This window comes from Piliocolobus tephrosceles, chromosome 5, assembly GCF_002776525.5.
Source record: "Piliocolobus tephrosceles isolate RC106 chromosome 5, ASM277652v3, whole genome shotgun sequence".
NCBI classification, from domain to species: domain Eukaryota; kingdom Metazoa; phylum Chordata; class Mammalia; order Primates; family Cercopithecidae; genus Piliocolobus; species Piliocolobus tephrosceles.
In genome coordinates this window covers 60,192,868-60,211,799 of record NC_045438.1, presented here as the reverse complement: position 1 = coordinate 60,211,799, position 18,932 = coordinate 60,192,868, and the positions used below count along the sequence as shown (strand labels likewise).

The 18,932-nt window shown below is 50.5% G+C and overlaps 2 protein-coding genes across 13 annotated transcripts in view; one reads left to right on the top strand and one right to left on the bottom strand.

The window, feature by feature from the left end:
- Window positions 1-1,831, top strand: part of EZR (ezrin) — a 57,290-nt gene extending 55,459 nt beyond the window's left edge. The window contains exons 9-10 of one of the 3 annotated variants that reach the window (XM_023206041.2): window positions 39-290; window positions 475-1,831. In XM_023206041.2, the coding sequence (XP_023061809.1) occupies window positions 39-290; window positions 475-639 (417 nt within the window). In that variant the 3' untranslated portion in view covers window positions 640-1,831. The remainder of the gene's footprint in view (window positions 1-38; window positions 291-474) is intronic. The other 2 variants (XM_023206039.3, XM_023206040.2) reach the window with 2 other exon arrangements.
- An 891-nt stretch (window positions 1,832-2,722) lies between these two features.
- The window catches only part of SYTL3 (synaptotagmin like 3), a 113,848-nt gene continuing 97,638 nt past the window's right edge, over window positions 2,723-18,932 (bottom strand). For all 10 annotated transcript variants that reach the window (XM_023206049.2, XM_023206050.2, XM_023206047.2 and 7 more), the window contains 6 exons: window positions 15,970-16,072; window positions 10,344-10,514; window positions 7,007-7,109; window positions 5,375-5,477; window positions 4,062-4,267; window positions 2,723-3,096 (listed from right to left, as the gene is read on the bottom strand). In XM_023206049.2, coding sequence (XP_023061817.2) covers window positions 2,987-3,096; window positions 4,062-4,267; window positions 5,375-5,477; window positions 7,007-7,109; window positions 10,344-10,514; window positions 15,970-16,072 — 796 coding nt within the window. In that variant the 3' untranslated portion in view covers window positions 2,723-2,986. The remainder of the gene's footprint in view (window positions 3,097-4,061; window positions 4,268-5,374; window positions 5,478-7,006; window positions 7,110-10,343; window positions 10,515-15,969; window positions 16,073-18,932) is intronic.

Genomic DNA, 18,932 nt, shown 5'->3' with positions numbered 1-18,932 from the left:
GGGTGAGAAGTCCTCACCTATTAATTTGCTTTCCAAAGGCCAAAGAAGCCCAGGATGACCTGGTGAAGACCAAGGAGGAGCTGCACCTGGTGATGACGGCACCCCCGCCCCCGCCACCCCCCGTGTACGAGCCACTGAGCTACCATGTCCAGGAGAGCTTGCAGGATGAGGGCGCAGAGCCCACGGGCTACAGTGCAGAGCTCTCTAGTGAGGGCATCCGGGATGACCGCAATGAGGAGAAGCGTATCACTGAGGCAGAGAAGAACGAGCGTGTGCAGCGGCAGCTGCTGGTGAGGCCCAAGGGGCTGTGTGTCTCCAGGGGGCCTGCCTCGCTCTTGCAGCAGACAGGCTTGGGGAAGGCAGCGATGTGAGCCAGCCCCACCTAGCACCCCTCTTGCCCTTCCCATTTTCCTAGGGGAGGGGCTGGGCCATGTGGGGAGAAAGGGACCTGACCAATGCTGCTTAATGTTACAGACGCTGAGCAGTGAGCTGTCCCAGGCCCGAGATGAGAATAAGAGGACCCACAATGACATCATCCACAACGAGAACATGAGGCAAGGCCGGGACAAGTACAAGACGCTGCGGCAGATCCGGCAGGGCAACACCAAGCAGCGCATCGACGAGTTCGAGGCCCTGTAATGGCCAGGCCAGGACCGAGGGCAGAGGGGCGCTCACATCGGGCGCTGCCGCTGGCACTGCCAGCCTCGCCACGCTTGTGTCTTTAGTGCTCCAAGTCTAGGAACTCCGAGAGCCCAGTTCCTTTAAAAAGCAGTTACCCAACAGAAACATGGGCTGGGAACCAGGGAGGCGCCCTGGTTGGTTTTCCCCAGTTGTATCATAGTGCCAAGCAGGCCTGATTCTCGCGATTATTCTCAAATCACCTCCTGTGTTGTGCTGGGAGCAGGACTGATTAAATTACAGAAAATGCCTGTAAAGTCTGAGTAAGAAACTTCATGCTGGCCTGTGTGGTACGAGAGTCAGCATCGTTAAAGGAAACCGCTGCGTGGCTTCCATCTGTGCCATACGTGTTCTGTATTTGAAATGAGCTCAAATTGATTTTTGTTTTTAATTTCTATGAAGGATCCATCTTTGTATATTTACATGCTTTGAGGGGTGAAAATTTTTTTGGGAAATTGAGTCTGAAGCACTCTCGCACACACACAATGATTCCCTCCTTCCGTCACTCCATGCAGCTGGCAGAAAGCACAGTGATCACCAGCGTGAGTGGTGTATGTAGGACACTTGGATAAATTTTTTTTTGGTTTTTTTTTAGGTTTTTTTGCTTAACAGTTAGAATACATTGTTGTACTTATACACCTTATTAATGATCAGCTATATAGTATTTATATACAAGTGATAATACAGATTTGTAACATTAGTTTTAAAAAGGGAAAGTTTTGTTCTGTATATTTTGTTACCTTTTACAGAATAAAAGAATTACATATGAAAAACCCTCTAACCATGGCACTTGATGTGATGTGGCAGGAGGGCAGTGGTGAAACTGGTTACCTGCCTGCTGCAGTCACGTGTAAACAGGATTTTTACTGTTAGTGTTTTATGCATGTAATGGACTATGCACACTTTTAATTTTGTCAAATACACACATGCCACTATGACCTTTCAGACTCCAGCCGTGAAGAGACTGTTTGCTTGTGTTTGTTTGTAGTCTCTGCCATGGCCTTGGCAGGCTGCTGGAAGGCAGCTTGTAGAGGCCATTGGTTCTGCCCACTCATTCCTTTTTGTGCACTGCTTACTCCTTCGCAGCTAAGATGCCATGTGCAGGTGGATTCCATGCTGCAGACATGAAATAAAAGCTTTGCAAAGGCATGAAGCAGCATGGGTGTGTACTTGTGTGTGTGGGGGGTGGGAGGGCCACCGCCGACTCACCTGGGCTCTATGCTGTCGTCTGGCTGGGTTTTGTGAGAGGCCATGGTGTCCCTGGGGGTACACTGGTAAGTCAGAGCTGACGAACCCAAGACATGGTGCTCCGTGGGGCACCTAACCTCCCCTGGAGACAGTTTCCACGGGAGAGGACAGCTCCAACACTCACCAGGCTCCTCTAAAATGCTGCTCACCACCGGGCGCAGTGGCTCACGCCTGTAATCCCAGCACTTTGGGAGGCCGAGGCAGGTGGTTCACAAGGTCAGGAGATGGAGACCATCCTGGCCAATATGGTGAAACGCCGTCTCAACTAAAAATACAAAAATTAGGTGTGGTGGCGCATGCCTGTAATCCCAGCTACTTGGGAGGCTGAGGCAAGAGATTTGCTAGGACCCGGGAGTCGGAGGTTGCAGCGAGCTGAGATTGTGCCACCGCACTTCAGCCTGGTGACGGAGACTCGTCTCAAAAAAATAAAATGCTGCTCACAACACAACAAAGGTGTGACTTTTTTTTTTTTTTTTTTTTTTTTGGAGACAGGGTCTTCCTTTGGCCCAGGCTGGAGCACAGTTGTTTAGTTGTTAGGGCTTACTGCAGCCTCAGCCTCCTGTTCTCAATCCTCCTGGCTCAGCCTCCCGAGTAGCTGGGACTATAGGTGTGTACTACCACACCCAGATAATTTTTTGTTTTTTTCCGTAGACAGGGTATCTCTATGTTGCCTGGACTGATCTCACACTCCTGAGCTCAAGCCATCCATTGCAGCCTCCCAAAGTTGCTGGGATTACAGGCGGGGAGCCACCAGGCCCACCAGCCAGCCTTTTACCATTTGATAAGCACTGGAGAATGCCGGTAACAACGTTTATTGAAATCTGGCCATTTTCTGCATCTCGGAGATAACCCACAAGAGGCTTAGGTAACATACATTATTGTTGTATTTAACTTAAATATACACAGATACCAGTAGGTGTTTAAGCCACGGGACTGCAGATGGAGACTGCTCAAGGTCCAAAGGGTCTCCAGCTGGGACCCTGCACCTGGTTTGTAGCCCCACTCTGCAGACGCACAGTGCTTCACACCCGCTGCAACCTGGAACCTTGAGGCCTTCATATCAGTGCAGGACAAGGGTCATGTCTGTCCATAGATTGGGGCTGGAAAGGACTTTTTGCCACTGGAGCTTCAGTTGTGAGCATGCATCCCCGCCACCAGCTGTGTCTCCCTCTGTAAGAGAGGATGACAACTTAGCCATGGTCAGGGAGGGCACCACTTCGACCCTCTCAGCTCTTTGAAAATAACCAGCCAGAAAAGTTTTTCACCTTAAGTCCACATTAAAAGGCCAACCACCACTACCCCCACCCCAACAAAGCTAGTGTGGAGACGGATTCACCCAGGCACTCTGCTCTGCGAGACTCTTTAACAGCCCGGAGCTCTGTAGTTTGAAAGTGAGGCAAGGACTCTGGTTTGATGGGCTGGGTCTTCACCAAGGGAGTGGATAGCTGGGTGGATAGCATGGCTAGCTGGGTGGGGCCGTCTCAGACTGGGGGCTGGGCTTGCCCAGGGGAAAGGATTCTTAGAGGAAGACAGAAAGCTTTGGACAAAATATCTTTGAAAAGTAATTGAGCAGTGAGGCTTATTTCTCTTCAGTCACTGGTTCTCAGTTGGAAGTCCTTGGAGATGTGTGCAGGTGTTTTTGGTTGTCATGCCAGGGACACCACTGGCAGCTGGAAGCAGTGCCAGGCACAGAACCTCACAGCAGAGGGCTGTCCACCCACCATGCTGGCGGCGCCCTGCCGAGCGGCTCTGGACAGCGTTGCTGTTTTGACCATTTTTGATGAAGTACTTTCTGAATTGCCATTTGTTTGAGTTAAGAAGATATTTTCCTTTAAGAAAATAATCCTTTTATGATTGACGCCAGAAACAAAAGCAAATACTGTACCTAGCCCGTTTGGAGGCCTATAATTTTTGTTTCTTTAGCAGATCTAAATCTGATTTAAATTGTCAAAATACTTGGCTGTATTATGGCTCAGCTATAGAGTAAAAACTAGACTTAGGAATTTCCAATTAAGGCAGGCTAGGCAATTTCAAAACCAGTTAAGTCACTGCCCTGTTGCAAGCATTTTCTTTGCACAGTACCCATTAGGATAATCACAAAGGATAAACGTTTGGGATCAATATCTCAGACTTACTTGAACCAAGCCTGGCTCCCCCAAGCAAGCGGTTGTTCATTCCAAGGAGAGCCTGGTCCCACACGGTTAACTCCAAGCTCGACTGCCTCAGCTGAGCTGGGGTTACGCCACTGAAGACAAACGAGTGTTTCCACTGGGGACAAGCCTGCTTCTTCAGTACTGGCGACTTCAGTCTCAGTTTTTGTTGGTCTGGCAGAGTGAGACAGCTGAAGAGGGAACACAAACCCTGCAATCACTGCCACCCACATGGCCTCCTCTCCCGAGGCCTGTGCATCAGTGCAGACCAGAAGCACTAAGAAAAGTGACAAGTCCACAACATCCACACCCTCCACAGTGAAGCAGGGTGGGAACCACAGGATTCGGCACATCTCCCTTAGGGCTGAATTCTGCATCAGGTATGAAGGGCGAGTTGCATGCCCTCATCTTAATCTTCCCTCCTTGGGGTGCCTTGAATGCAAATATACACGTTATCTCCTTTTAACCCTGTTCTCAGGAAAATCAACTTACAAAAGCTTGTCCAAGGCCATGCAGATAAGCAACAGGATTAGAACACAAGCTCAGTTCTCCTTTTTTTGAGATGGAGTTTTGCTCTGTAGCTCAGGCTGGAGTGAAGTGGTGCGATCTCAGCTCACCGCAACCTCCGCCCCCCAGATTCAAGGAAGTCTCCTGTCTCAGCCTCCTGAGCAGCTGGGATCATAGGTGCCCACCACGACACCCGGCTAATTTTTATATTTTAGTAGAGATAGGGTTTCATGTTGGCCAGGCTAGTTGCGAACTCCTGACCTCACATGATCCACCTGCCTCGGCCTCCCAAACTGCTGGGATTACAGGCGCGAGCCACTGCGTCCAGCCTCAGTTCTATCTTGACCGTCATTTTTCCCTTATGTCACTGACAGGGAGTTTGCACTTCAATGTAATAATTAATGGTATTTGCCTTACTTTTAGAGGGCCGCCCTGTAGTGAATGAGAGAATGAAATGTGGACAGTCATGCATTTTACTGTTGGTCCAAGAGGAGATGTTAAGCTCAGGAAATATTTACTGAACACACTACTTTTTAATGCTTGATTTCAAAACTGGCTTGCTGATATCACAAGAACTGAGAAGATTAGGGTTTCCGGTACCCCAGTATGTACAAATCCCATGAATTTTTGGCAATCAAGGTCTTTAATATGTGTTATGTTAGATTTTCACAGGAAAGCTAAAATAAGACATTGTAAGTGGCTTACATTTTTTGGTGTTCCCTGCAGGTTCTGGGCCAGGTTGTGATGTATACTACCTCATCAATAAATATTTGATTACATCGAATACCTACCCCTTAACAAATGAGTTCAAGGTGCCATCTGGCCGCACAGGTAAATTCTTGGCTCCCAGCACTACCAAACAAAGTTGGCCATTAAGTGACGACTCATCTGTCCCTGGAAGGAAAGCCAGTATTCACTGTCAAAGCCATGTCTCCTGACACGTTAGTATGCAGTACCACCACCCCAAAACCAATAGCTTAGCAAGAGAATCTGCCACAGCCCTCAGACCCCAAGAGGGCAGGTGGGAGTGGTGCAGTGGGCTCCGCTGGCCCTGCCCACAGGCTGTGGCGCTGCCCACACCGTGCCGCTCTGTGGTCAGGTGGAGGACAGGATGGAGGGATCACTAAGATCCTAGCAAAGAGTAAAGAGGAACACAAGGAGAGGGAAGACGCTGAAGTTTGAGTCTGTTGTAGCCAGCAGTTTGGGGGGAAGTGAGAGCCCCGAGACCCTGTCTCGGAGGTTGGGACGGCCATGGGGCACTTGCTGCTGGTCTGCTGGTGACCTTGGGTAGCAGAATTCCCTCTTCTAGCCAAATAGGAAGTCACTGAAACAACAGAAATGTGCATTCTTGGCCGGGCGCGGTGGCTCACGCCTGTAATCCCAGCACTTTGGGAGGCCAAGGCAGGCAGATCACGAGGTCAGGAGATCAAGACCATCCTGGCTAACATGGTGAAACCCCATCTCTACTAAACATACAAAAATTAGCCAGGTGTGGTGGTGGGCACCTGTAGTCCCAGCTACTCAGGAGGCTGAGGCAGAAGAATGGCGTGAATTTAATACAAAAAACTAGCCGGGTGAGGTGGCGGGGGCCTGTAGTCCCAGCTACTCAGGAGGCTGAGGCAGGAGAATGGCGTAAACCCAGGAGGCGGAGCTTGCAGTGAGCTGAGATCCGGCCACTGCACTCCAGCCTGGGCGACAGAGCAAGACTCCGTCTCAAAAAAAATAAAAAATAAAATAAAAAAAAAAAGAATGGCATGAACCAGGGAGGTGGACCTTGCAGTGAGCCGAGATGGGTCACTACACTCCAGCCTAGGATACAGAGCAAGACTCTGTCTCAAAGAAAAAAAAAAAAAATGTGCATTCTCCCTATCCTCCTTCCCCACTCTCCTCCTTCCCCACCCTCCTGCTTTCCACACACCCCATATTACTGAAGGAGTAAAATCTCCACAGGGTCCCTGAGGACCCACCTTCCTGACCTACTTCATTTGCTGGGCAGCAGCTACCCACGTGCCTGGGGGCAGGGATTTATCTCATCTGAGCCCTGCAGGTGCCAGCGCCTCGAGATGTGCTTTTGGCTCCACGTTGTCATGGAGCCTCTGTTCTTCAGGAAGGTCTACGGTTCCCCCCCGAGACCATCCAATCTGCCCCTGGGAGGAAAGCCTAGGGCATTATCCTTAGAGGAGAGTAGAGAGGGCATCGGAGGCCTTGTCTGCTTCTGGTCACCCGTTTCCCCCCAGGCTATGGGCTCCAGAGAACCTCTTCCCAGCTCGCTGCATCGCTCAGAAAAGAGCTGCTGGAGCTGGGCATGGGGGCCGTAGAAAGAAAATGCTAGAAAACTTTCACCCCACCTCTCAGTCTGCCTGCCGCACCAGCCTCTGTGGACAATGACACAGACAATGTCCAGGGGGCTGGAGGCCACCGACCTTGAGCCTCTTGGAGTTTTCTGGGCCCTGAAGGGAGGAGCAGCTTAGCTCGGACCGTGAGCTCTCCGTTGCTCTGAGGAACGCTGTCTTCGTATTTCTCTGCCTGGAGAAGAAAGGCACAGCTTAGGCACAGTACTCCCCAAGTTCCGAGGACCTTCCGGGCTCCTCTGGTTGTCTCAGCTCTGTCCACAGATGCTTCCCCCTGGCCCCTGCAAGGCCCTGGGGGGAGCAGACGTGTGTGTGGCAGGACTGGTCTTCTTTCCATCTATGGTTTCACACCCACCCTCCCCAACCCCAGCGTGGGGAGGAACAGCTCGGCCACCCCAGCGAACCACAGCCAGATGAGCTTAAGGAAGCAGAGTGACTCGAGGGCATTGCACACTCCCTAAGACATTTCTATGAAAACCCAGACGCAGCCTAAGTTTGAAAAACAGAAATGAACTCAAGCCTCCACCCCATCCACCCCACCCAGGTCAGTGGAGATTCGCGCTGCCCTCCAATGCCAAGGACTGGCACAGATGCTGGGGACAGCATGGGGCGTAGACTCTGCCCAGAGCCACAGGGGGTGGCCCCCCAGGGTGTGGTAAGTCTGAGGACACGTCCCTGCCCACCGAGAATAAGTACCTGCCCACTTCTGTCATGAGTGGTTTTGCCAGAAAGTGAGTGAAGAGAGGGCCGGGAGAAGAGATGATCCTGAAATCCATACCATCTTTCTCCCAGTGGGGTGGGAGGAGAGTATTGGGAAGAGACTAGAGCAGGGATATCCAGTCTTCCGGCTTCCCTGGGCCACACTGGAAGAACTGACTTGGGTCACACATAAAATACACTAACACTAACAACAGTTGATGAGCTTAAAATCACGAGAAAGTCTTATGTTTCAAGAAAGTTTATGAATTTGTGTTGGGTTGTACCCAATGCCATCCTAGGGCCAGGCATAATGACTCATGCCTGTAATCCCAGCACTCTGGGAGGCCGAGGTGGATCACCTGAGGTCAGGAGTTCGAGACCAGCCTGGCCAACATGGTGAAACCCCGTGCCTACTAAAAATACAAAAAAACTAGCTGGGTGTGGTGGTGGCGCCTATAATCCCAGGTACTGGGGAGGCTGAGGCAGAGAATTGCTTGAACCTGGGGGACAGAGGTTGCAGTAAGCTGGGATCATGCTGCTTCACTCCAGCCTGGGTGACAGAGCAAAACTCCGTCTCAAAACAAACAACAAAAACCAAAAAACAGAGCCGTCCTGGGCTGCAGGTTGGACAAGTTTAGTCTCGACACATCCAGTCCACCATGGCTTCTGCCAGCACTGAGAAGCAGCCCTCTCAGTTACCCTCAGAGGCCTCAAGACTCCTGGGAGCCCACATGGGCAAGCCCTCGTCTCCCTGGCCCTCGAGTACCAAACGAGATATGGCTGTCTCCAGCTTCAGCAGTCAGAAACCGAGTCAGAATGGAACCCAGGGGCAGGCCTGTGGGCAGACTCCCCACCCCACTGGCTTTAGGAGGGATGCCTTTCAGCTCCATGCCATCTGCTCCTCACCCACTTGCCAGAGCAGGCTCAGTCTGATGAGGCCTGGTGGCCACCTGTCCTATTCCAGGCCCTGTGCTTGTTCCAGGCCTTGTCTTCAAGCTGATGACAGAGGTGTGGGAGAGAGAGGGTACACGGGGGATTCAGCCTCTGACAGAAGGGAGTCTAAGCTGGAAACAGGGTGTCCTGGAGGAGCTGATGCTCTTCTGAGAGATGACAGAGTGGGGATGAGAAGAAGGCATGGAAGCCAGACGCTTCACCCACCCGCAGCATGGCTGGGGCAGGAGCAAAGGGACACCGAGGCTGAAGATCAGGCCCAGAGACGGCAAGCATCCTGAGCTCCGGGTCCTGGAAGGGAGGCCACTAATGGTAGGGGTAATCAGGAAAGGCTTCCTAGAGGAGGTAGGCTTTGGGTTGTCTTGGGCTGACCTTGGATAGGGGATGCATTCCAGGTGGGCACTGGGAAGGGGAGGTCTAAGCCCAGACTCTAGCTTGGGGGAGTCAGCACAGGCAATGGGAGTGTGGGCACTGCCTGGAGGAGCAGGGAGGGGGCAGGCGGCTCACCAGGAGGCCTCAGCTGAAACCTGAGAAGCTTCATGGCACAGACACTGCAAATCCCAGCTGTGCTGGCTCCAGAGAGGAAAAGAAGCCAGATGGCCCCCATGCCCTATGTCCAGGTTGGAGCAGAAGGCTGGGCCTGCTGTGGGCCCTTGGCTGAGGGGAGTAGTCCATCCAGCTGGTTTGTTTTTGTTGTTTTGTTTTGTTTTGAGATGGAGTCTCGCTGTGTCGCCAGGCTGAAATGCAGTGGCGTGATCTCGGCTCACTGCAACCTCCGCCTCCCGGGTTCAAGCAATTCTCCTGTCTCAGCCTCCCGAGTAGCTGGGATTACAGGCACACACCACCACACCCAGCTAATTTTTGTATTTTTAGTAGAGATGGGGTTTCACTGTGTTAGCCAGGATGGTCTCAATCTCCTGACCTCGTGATCTGCCTGCCTCAGCCTCCCAAAGTGCTGGGATTACAGCACTTTGCTGAGAGCCACCGTGCTCGGCCTCCTGGCTGGGGTTTTTAAAGAGATGGTAGAAGCCCACGTTTTTCATCCCTCATGGTCTCACATGAACTCTCTCCCAGTCTGAGATCTGGACACAGAAAAGTACAAAGCAGAGTTTCCAAAAAATGCTAACCTCTCTCCCAGGCCTCTCCTCCTACCTGCACAGCCTGGGGGACACGGATCCTAAATCGAGCCTAGTCAACTCCTCTGACCCGCCCACCTGCCCATTTGCTATCTATCTCCTGCTGTACAATTCCAAACCAGGAGCTGGAGCTCCACAACCCAGCCAGGGTAGCCTCTGCCTTCCTCATAGCATTGGGTCCAGTCATCTGTCACTTATTATTGTTCTGAGAGTACCTGGGGTTCAAAGGTTAGAAACAACGCACTGTAGCCCCCAGGGGGACCGCATAGCTGTGGGTGGTGCCCGCAGGGAAGGGCATGGCCCGCTTCCAGCAGGTCAGCCACCAGCAAGGTGAGGCCTCTGCCAGGGGAAGCCACAGGACCTGATCCAGTCGGGTCTGTGTATGATGCTGAGGCGGGGGCTGTTGGGGTACTTGAACAGAGCTGAAACAGTTAAAACAATCCCTCCGTCCACCCCACCCAGGAGAAAGTAACTATTTGAAAGTCACAGCGCCAGGCCGGCAAGCACACACTGTCTTGGGTCCAAGTCTTTCCAGGTATGTTTTCTCCTCTGGGATCTCTCTGAGAAGTGATTTATTTATCACAGTGGGGATGGAGGGCACTCAGTCCAAAACCAGACATCACCTTGGCCCGGAGCGGATGCCAGCAGAAGGACTGTGTTGTGCTGTCTTCAAAGTCCCACGCAGCCAGAGGAATGATCACTTCTCCAAGAAACACTCTCCGGGCCAGCGTGCCCAGATGCCACACGGAGACCTGCAGCTGCCGGGTCACCAGCTGGGCAGGGGCCACCTGATACTGCAGAGGCAGAGCAGAGATGGTCAGGTGGGCTCCTGGGGCCCACACTCCTAGGATCTCCAACCCCACCTCCCAGGGCCCCACTTCCTGGGGCCTGGCGCAGGCCTCCCTCCCACAGGCTGAGTCCAAGATGCGGATGCAGCCAGGGACCTGATGTGGTTAGGGGGGCTCAAGGTGCTTACAGCCAGGTTGGGGCGAGGGGTCCTCTCTCTGCTCAAGAACCCCTCCCGCTACTCCCCAGGTGCCCAGTGCTCTGCCTAGGGTAGCCCTGGCAGCCACTGAGCCCCTCCAACCCCCAATTCTCAGAACAAGACAAGGATGAAAGTCCTTGCCCAGCCCACGCCTACTAGAAATCAAGCCAAAGTCTATGCTCACACAGGATTTGAACTTGCATCTGAACACTGCACCCAGCCAGGCTTAGCCAAAAATACTGAAAACAGGCCCAAAAATACTAAAAAAAAATTTTTTTTTGGAGACAGGGTCTCACTATGTCACCCAGGCTGAAGTGCAGTGGTCCTATCTCAGCTCACTGCAACCTCTGCCTCCTGGGTTCAAGTGATTCTCCTGCCTCAGCCTCCCGAGTAGCTGGGACTACAGGCGCTCACCACCATGCCTGGCTCATTTTTTTGTATTTTTAGTAGAGACAGGGTTTCACCATGTTGGCCAGGCTGGTCTCGAACTCCTGACCTCAAATGATCTACCCGCCTCGGCCTCCCAAACTGCTGGGATTACAGGCGTGAGCCACCGTGCCTGGCCTGTATTTTTTTTTTTTTTAAGCCAACCATGAACTCCCCCTCCTCCATTCCCCCCAATACCACGTATTTGCCCTGGAGGGACAGTGCCTGTGTCCAGGCATGCAGGGCCTGTGCTGGCTTGGCAGAGGCCAACACGATGCTCCTACTGTCCGCACAGGAGGTTCCCAACACACCCAAGAGTGACGAGAGAACCCCTTCCCCAGCCAAGCATGGGGTCTGCCCCATAGAGACTGGAGGCCAAAGGCCCCTGCGTGACACACAGTCCTTCCCAAGGACTCCACCTGAGGTATGGCTGACTCCACCTCAGCCTCTGAGGGCCTCACTTTAAGCTTATTAGTTGGATTTTCTCAATAATGAACAAAACCTACAAGTTATTGAACACAGCCTACAAGTTATTGAACACTTATTTATTTCATACCAGGCTTTTTAGATGCATTGATCTTTTTAGCTTTCACACACACCCCATGAGGTCAGTATTATTCAGACCAATTCACAGGTGAAAAAAAAGAAGCTTGGAAATTCAGCGGCCCTCCCTTGGTCTGGCAGCCAACACTGCAGGCCTGAGTCACGTGCACTGACTGTGTCCAGGCCCAAGTCTCACTGCTGACCTCTGTGGCCCATGCTGCCCTCACTCTGGTGCTTGTTTGGGGTTTGAATGGTGACTCCTCGTGAAATGGCTGTTGCTGTGAGGCTGGACACTTGCACCCACTTGCAGCAGCTGTGCGGTTTGTTTACTTTGGGGTTCATCTCCTCATGCCCACCTTCACCCATCTTTCCAATCGAGGGATGCGATGGAAGAAAACAGGAACTGAAACGCAGTAACTTCTCTCCTTCAGCCTCTGCAAACAGGGGGGAGGCACAGCAGGGCCGTCCCCTGCTCTTGTGGGCAGCTGGGCTGCCCATAGGCTCTGTCCACACTTCTGACGTCCACAGGCCAGGCACACATGGCTTGGCTGGCCAGGTTAGCTTCCTCGCTTCATTCCTTCTTTTCTTCCCCGCTGGGACGGCTTGTGGCCACGGAGATGCGAATTTCTTGGTCACATTCCTTTTTCTCCTGCCTTTGGATAACTTTGAGCCAGTTTTCCCTCAAGTCCATGGGTCCCTATCTTTTCTAGGGGGACAGGATCTCATTCTGTCACCTAGACTGGAGTGCAGCGGTGTAATCTCAGCTCACTGCAGCCTCCACCTCCCAGGCTCAAGCAATCCTCCTACCTCAGCTTCCCAAGTAGTTGGGACTACAGGTAGGTGTCACCATGCCTGGCTAATCTTAATTTCTTGTAGAGATGGGGGTCTCTCTACATTGCCCAGGCTGGTCTCAAACTCCTGGGCTCAAGCCATCCACCCATCTCAGCCTCCCAAAGTTCTGGGATTACAAGCGTGAGAAGCGTGAGCCCCCACGCCCAGCCCATGGGTCCATTTCCGACTCTGCCCCACATTCAATCTGTCTATAAACTCTGGAGTGACGTGACTATTCCCTATATTCCCGTTACATTCCTTATCAGTTAGTCCAGGCAGCTGGCCAGCGGGCTGGCTGCATCTGCTGCCCTCTGAGAAATGAAGTGGTTACTGGAACACTACGCCACTTAGCAGGGTCGGGCTCGGGCCCCAGGCAGCTCTCTCATCTCCAGCTGTGTGTGGGCGACGCTCAGGCCACTTCTCCTGTGTCCTTACCCATTGCTCGCCCCTTTCTGTCAATAGGACTACTCCCTGCTGCATGTAGAATCTGCCTTTTCAAACCAGACGTATTTTCCATTGCCCTGTTAGGTCCACAAGGCTTGCTCCAGGTTCAGCAGGGAATGAGGTGTAAGGATCATTCGAGAGCAGGGCTGGGCAATGACCAATGTCACCCTGTGAGATCACTTCATCTTCTTCAGGCCCCCAAGACAGTGGTCTCAAATGGGGTATAAGTCTCCCTGGGTCCAGAAAGCCTTGCCAAGAAGTACTCTGCTCAGAAAACTTTGAGGATCAATTTCTAGATCCTCGCATTGGATGTGCACTTCTCTCAAAACTGGCTGGAGACAGTTCTCACAGCCTCATCACCTGAATCGTACTCTGATGGCTCACCCCAGGTCGCACAAAGCTCCTGGGTGCAGCACAAAGGGGTGATTGTGATTGGAAATACTGCCTTCTGTGAGACTTTCAATGACGGATCAGCCTCCCTGGCTTCCCATCCTTCGCATCTTATGCATATTTCTATTAAGGATGAGGCTGGCCAGTGTTAGGATGTTCTGCATTTAGGATCGATTAGAGATGCTGATTATTTTAACTGTAACTGGAAAATTTCCCAGGATTATAAAACATTCACAATACACTCGATAAGACCCATGGCTAAAAATTTTAAGTGATATCTTTGAGATTCTGTGCACATTTTAAATAAGGTAGGTAACCATTAAAATCCAATTATATAACTAATTTTTTTTTTTTTTTTGAGACAGAGTCTCACTCAAACACCCAGGCTGGAGTGCAGTGGTGTGATCTCCGCTCACTGCAAGCTCTGCCTCTCGGGTTCACACCATTCTCCTGCCTCAGCCTCCCAAGTAGCTGGGACTACAGGCACCCGCCACCACGCCCAGCTAATTTTTTTGTATTTTTAGTAGAGATGGGGTTTCACCGTGTTAGCCAGGATGGTCTCGATCTCCTGACCTCATGATCCACCCGCCTCAGCCTCCCAAAGTGCTGGGATTACAGGTGTGAGCCACCGCGCCTGGCCTTATAACTATTTATCTAAAATAGAGACAATATGAAATGTTTATCTCATTTCATAAAGCTGTTTAACACAAAATACCTTAAACTTCCTATGAGTAACTTTGGATCTCTATTTAAAATGTGTGAGGGAACACACAGTTTTTCACAATTCTTCTAGCAGGTGCATGAGCAGAACCATCCGAAGACATTCTCCAGCGACTTGCTGCTGCGTGGTGCCTGGTCCCAGTACAGGGAGAAAGGCCCTGCCCACACCTGCTGAATCAGAATCTGTTTTTTTTTAAAAAAAATTAATTAATTTATTTTTTTGAGACAGAGTATCACTCTGTCACCAGGGCTGGACTGCAGTGGTGCAATCTCAACTCACTGCAACCTCTGCCTCCTGGGTTCAAGCGATTTTCCTGCCTCAGCCTCCTGAGTAGCTGGGATTACAGGTGCTCACCACTACACCTTGCTAATTGTTTGTGTTTTTAGTAGAGACAGGGTTTCACCATCTTGGCCAGGCTGGTCTCAAACTCCTGACTCGTGATTCGCCCACCTTGGCCTCCCAAGGTGCTGGGATTACAGGTGTGGGCCATCGTGACCAGCCCAGAATCTGCATTTAAAAAAAAATCCCCAGGGTCCAAGTACAGCTGCATCTTAGAAAACAAATTTAGGCCAGGCGTGGTGACTCAAGCCTGTAATCCCAGCACTTTGGGAGGCCAGGGTGGGCAGATCACCTGAGGTCAGGAGTTCAAGACCAGCCTGGTCAACATGGTGAAACCCCATCTCTACTAAAAACACAAAAAAATTTGCCAGCCGTGGTGACAGGCACCTTTAATCTCAGCTACTCAGGAGGCTGAGACAGGAGAATCTCTTGAATCCAGGAGGTGGAGGTTGCAGTGAACCGAGATCACACCACTGCATTCTAGCCTGGATGACCAAGAGTGAAACTCCATCTCAAAAAAAAAAAAAGAAAAAAATTTTTTAAAATGTAAATCCCCACAGGATTTTATGCACATAAATTTTGAGAACCACCAGTCCTTTGTGGCTTTGAGCTGTATTTCTAAGGAGTCTCTAGGTCTCAGTTTCCCCATGGGTAAATGAGGATTCTAATATTTACTCCACGCTGTATATAAAGCACTTGGTCACAGTAGGGACCCGGGAAACAAGGGCTATTATTATTTAATGAACTCAGGGCTCCGTGCCAGCTGCCCAGATGGCCCCTGGCTGGCAGCTCACAGGCACCCCTACTTGCCAAGAAAGGCAAACAAAGCCCTCTCCTGTCACAGGCATGAGACGAGGGGACCTCTGGCTGCCCAGCCCGGGCGGGGTAGCCTCCACAGGTCTGGGCTACCCCCCTTGCCCTGCACCGAGATGGGGGCCGCCACAGCCAGCTCTCCTAGATACCAGACCTCAGCTGCAGCCTTCCACCCGAAACCAGAGCGCGTGGCCCCATCTCTGCCCTCAACCATCAATCACATTTCCTAGTATCATAGAAAGTGAAAACCCAAACAATTCCTTTGTAAGATTTTTTCATAAAAGGATACATTAAAAAATAAAATAAAATTAGAAGAAACCTGAGTTTGTCAGAAATACAATAAAGGGGCACTTTTACGAAGACAGTAACTTAGGAGTTTAATTTTCAGGGCACTCTGTTTGGGAGCACCTCTTTGATAGAAATATTCACAAAGACAAACTAATTTTTAAAATTATCCTGTGCTCCAGTGTTAGCCCGAGACAAAGAGACAGCCAGGTTCTTTTTCACTATCTTCTCAGAAATAATTAATCAAAAGCCATTCCTGAGTCTGGCAGACTCTGCACTTTTCCTGTACAAATGCTGACATTTATTTTCTACCAACTTAACACTGATTGACAGAGCCACAAAGAAACATAGAGGTGTCTGCATTATATCTAACTGAGTCAAGAGTTTGAAAGCACCATCCACTGGACTCTGCCCCGGGCACCCCACTGGCGCTGGGGAGGACTCCGCACAGGAACATCTGTCTAGCAAGTACCTTCAAGGTCTCCTGAAAGGTCGGGTCCACCGTGTTCCTTTGGACTCCAGTCTTGCGCTTCCCCTGGGAGGATCTGTCAGGCAGAAGGTAGGTCTTCACATACCTAGGGGCCAAGCACAGTGGGGACAGAGTGAGAACTCAGGGAAAAGGGTGGATAAAGAGTTTGGGGGCAGCAGAACCCACGCATCAGCATTTTCTTTACCAGGTTTCCTGCTGGAATTTTTGATAGAAAGGACTTAATAACCTAATAGTGAGCAATGTTAGTGCTAGGTGGGCAGCTTCTGATTCACGCAGTCTATAGTCAAATGCTGATTACATAACCCTCTGGAATATTCCTGGGGGTGTGAAGCTCATCCTGGCTTCCTCAGGCCCTACTCCATTTGGCAAAGACCATGGAACCAGAGAGTCTCTTGTCTGCCTGGACGTCAAGCCATGAGCTGGATTCCCGTCCCTTCTACCACCCACCACCTGCAAAAGAAAAAAAAGTGGAAGTGGAAAAAACATAAGCCTCGCACTGTGCTGTTTCCTTGCAGGGGCCTCCAAGACTCTGCTCCTCCCATCCGCTGAGAAGTGGGATTCTGCTGAGTCTAGAGGTTGCACGCAGCATGACAGGTGGCTCCATCTGCACTCACCCAGCTCCTGAAATCCAGGCGGAGAGGAAGACATGTCCTGTGCTGTTCTAGGCTGACCCCTCCAAACAGGCCCCTACGCTGCCCTTCATGGCTCCTCTGGCAGCCCCAGTGATGGCAATGACCGCCTCCCCCTCCCCCCACCAGCAGCAGTCCAAGCCCCCTCTCCACAGGCTAGAAACAGGCTCCACTTTCCAAAGTAAAAAATCACAGTGAGCCTCCCTCTATCTGTGCCCTTCTTTAGCCCCAGTCATGGGCCTCTTTTTCCCCCTCGGTTAAACTTTTTGTAAAAATACTTGAAATTGGCCAGGAGGCCGGGCGCGGAAGCTCACACCTATAATCCCTGTGCTTTGGGAGGCTATGGCGGGCGGATCACCTGTGGTCAGGAGTTTGAGACCAGCCTGGCCAACATGGTGAAACCCAGTCTGTACTAAAAATATAAAAATTAGCCAGGCGTGGTGGCATGCACTTGTAATCCCAGCTACTCAGGAGGCTGAGGCAGGAGAATCGCTTGCACCTGGGAGATGGAGGTTGCAGTGAGCCAGGATCTCACCACTGCCCTCCAGCCTGGGCGATAAAGGGAGATTCCATCTCAAAAACAGCAACAACAACAACAAAAGAAAACACCCCAAAAACTGGCCAGGCATGGTAGCTCAGGGAGGATTCCATAAGCCAGAAATTTGAGACCAGCCTGGGCAATACATATGGAGAACTCATTGCCACGAAAAATTTAAAAGTCAACTGGGTGTGGTGGTGTGCATATGTAGTCCCAGCTACTCGACGCCTGAAGTTGGAGGATCACCTGAGCCCAGGAGGTCAAGGCTGAAGTGAGCCATGATGATGTCACTGCATTGCAGCCTAGGTGCAAAGCAAGACTCTGTATCAAACAAAACAAAACAAAACAAAACAAAAAATCCCTCAAAACTCCCTGTCTCGAATTCTCCACAGTTCATTTACTCCTAAGTTATTGAGCAGTACACATTCATGCAATCTCATATCTGTAAAACAGAATATATAAAATAAACCTATATGGTTGGAAGCATTATAATAAAGTGCATACCCATGTACCCGCCCCCCAGCTTAGGAAACAGAATATAACCAATGACTTCCGTATCATAATCCTGCCCGTAACCAGGTAATAACCATATTGGATTTTATATTTATCACCCCATTGGTTTTCTTTATGGTTTCGCCATTTTGATGTGTCTCCTTAAACAATGTACTGCTTAGTTTTCCCTGTTTTTGAACTTCCATATAAATGGGATCATTCTGTACACATTCTTCTGTAACTTGCTTTTACTCACTCAATATTATGTTTGGGATTTATCTATGTTGCTATAACCACCACTCATTCATCTCTAATCCTACATATCACTCCATTGAATGAATACACAAGTCATTTGTCCTGTTGATGTATATTTGTCTTATGTCCTAGTTTTTTGCTCTGCTCATGGTGCACATGTGCAAGCATTTCTCTTGGCATATAACCAGAAGTGATAGGGTATATGCCCCTTCAACTCTTCTAGATAATGCCAAATTACCAATTCAATCTCTTTAACAGATACAGGGTTATGCAGGTTTTCTATTTCATTTCATGTCAGTTTTGGCAATTTGTGTCTCTTGAGAATGTGTCAATTTCAGCCAGGTGTGGTGGCTCATGCCTGTAATCCCAGCATTTTGGAAGGCCGAGGTGTGAGGATTTCATGAGCCCAGGAATTTGAGACCAGCCTGGGCAACATAGTGGGACCTCATCGCTACTAAAAATTTTCAAAAATTGGCTGGGCATGGTGGTGTGCACCTGTGATCCCAGCTACTTGGGAGGCTGAGGCAGTAGGACCAGTCAAGCTCAGGAGTTTGAGACCAGCCTGGGCCACATAGTGAGACCTCGTTTCTAAAAAAAAAAAAAAAAGAAGAAGATTTTCATTTCATCTAAGTTGTTAAATTTATTAGCACAAAGTTTTACATAATATCCCCTTATTAATTACACTTTTTTTCTTCTTCTTTTTTTTTTTTTTTTCCAGACAGAGTCTCACTTGGTTGCCCAGGCTGGAGTGCAGTGGCACAATCTCAGCTCACTGCAACCTCCACCTCCCGGGCTGAGGTGATTCTCCCACCTCAGCCTCCCGAGTAGCTGGGACACAGACATGTGCCACCATGCCTGGCTAATTTTTATTTATTATTATTATTATTTTAAATGAGAGGGAGTCTCACTCTGTCACCCAGGCTGGAGTGCAGTGACATGATCTTGGCTCACTGCAACCTCTGCCTCCTGGGTTCAAAGAATTCTCCTGCCTCAGCCTCCTGTGTGGCTGGGATTACAGGCACACGCCACCA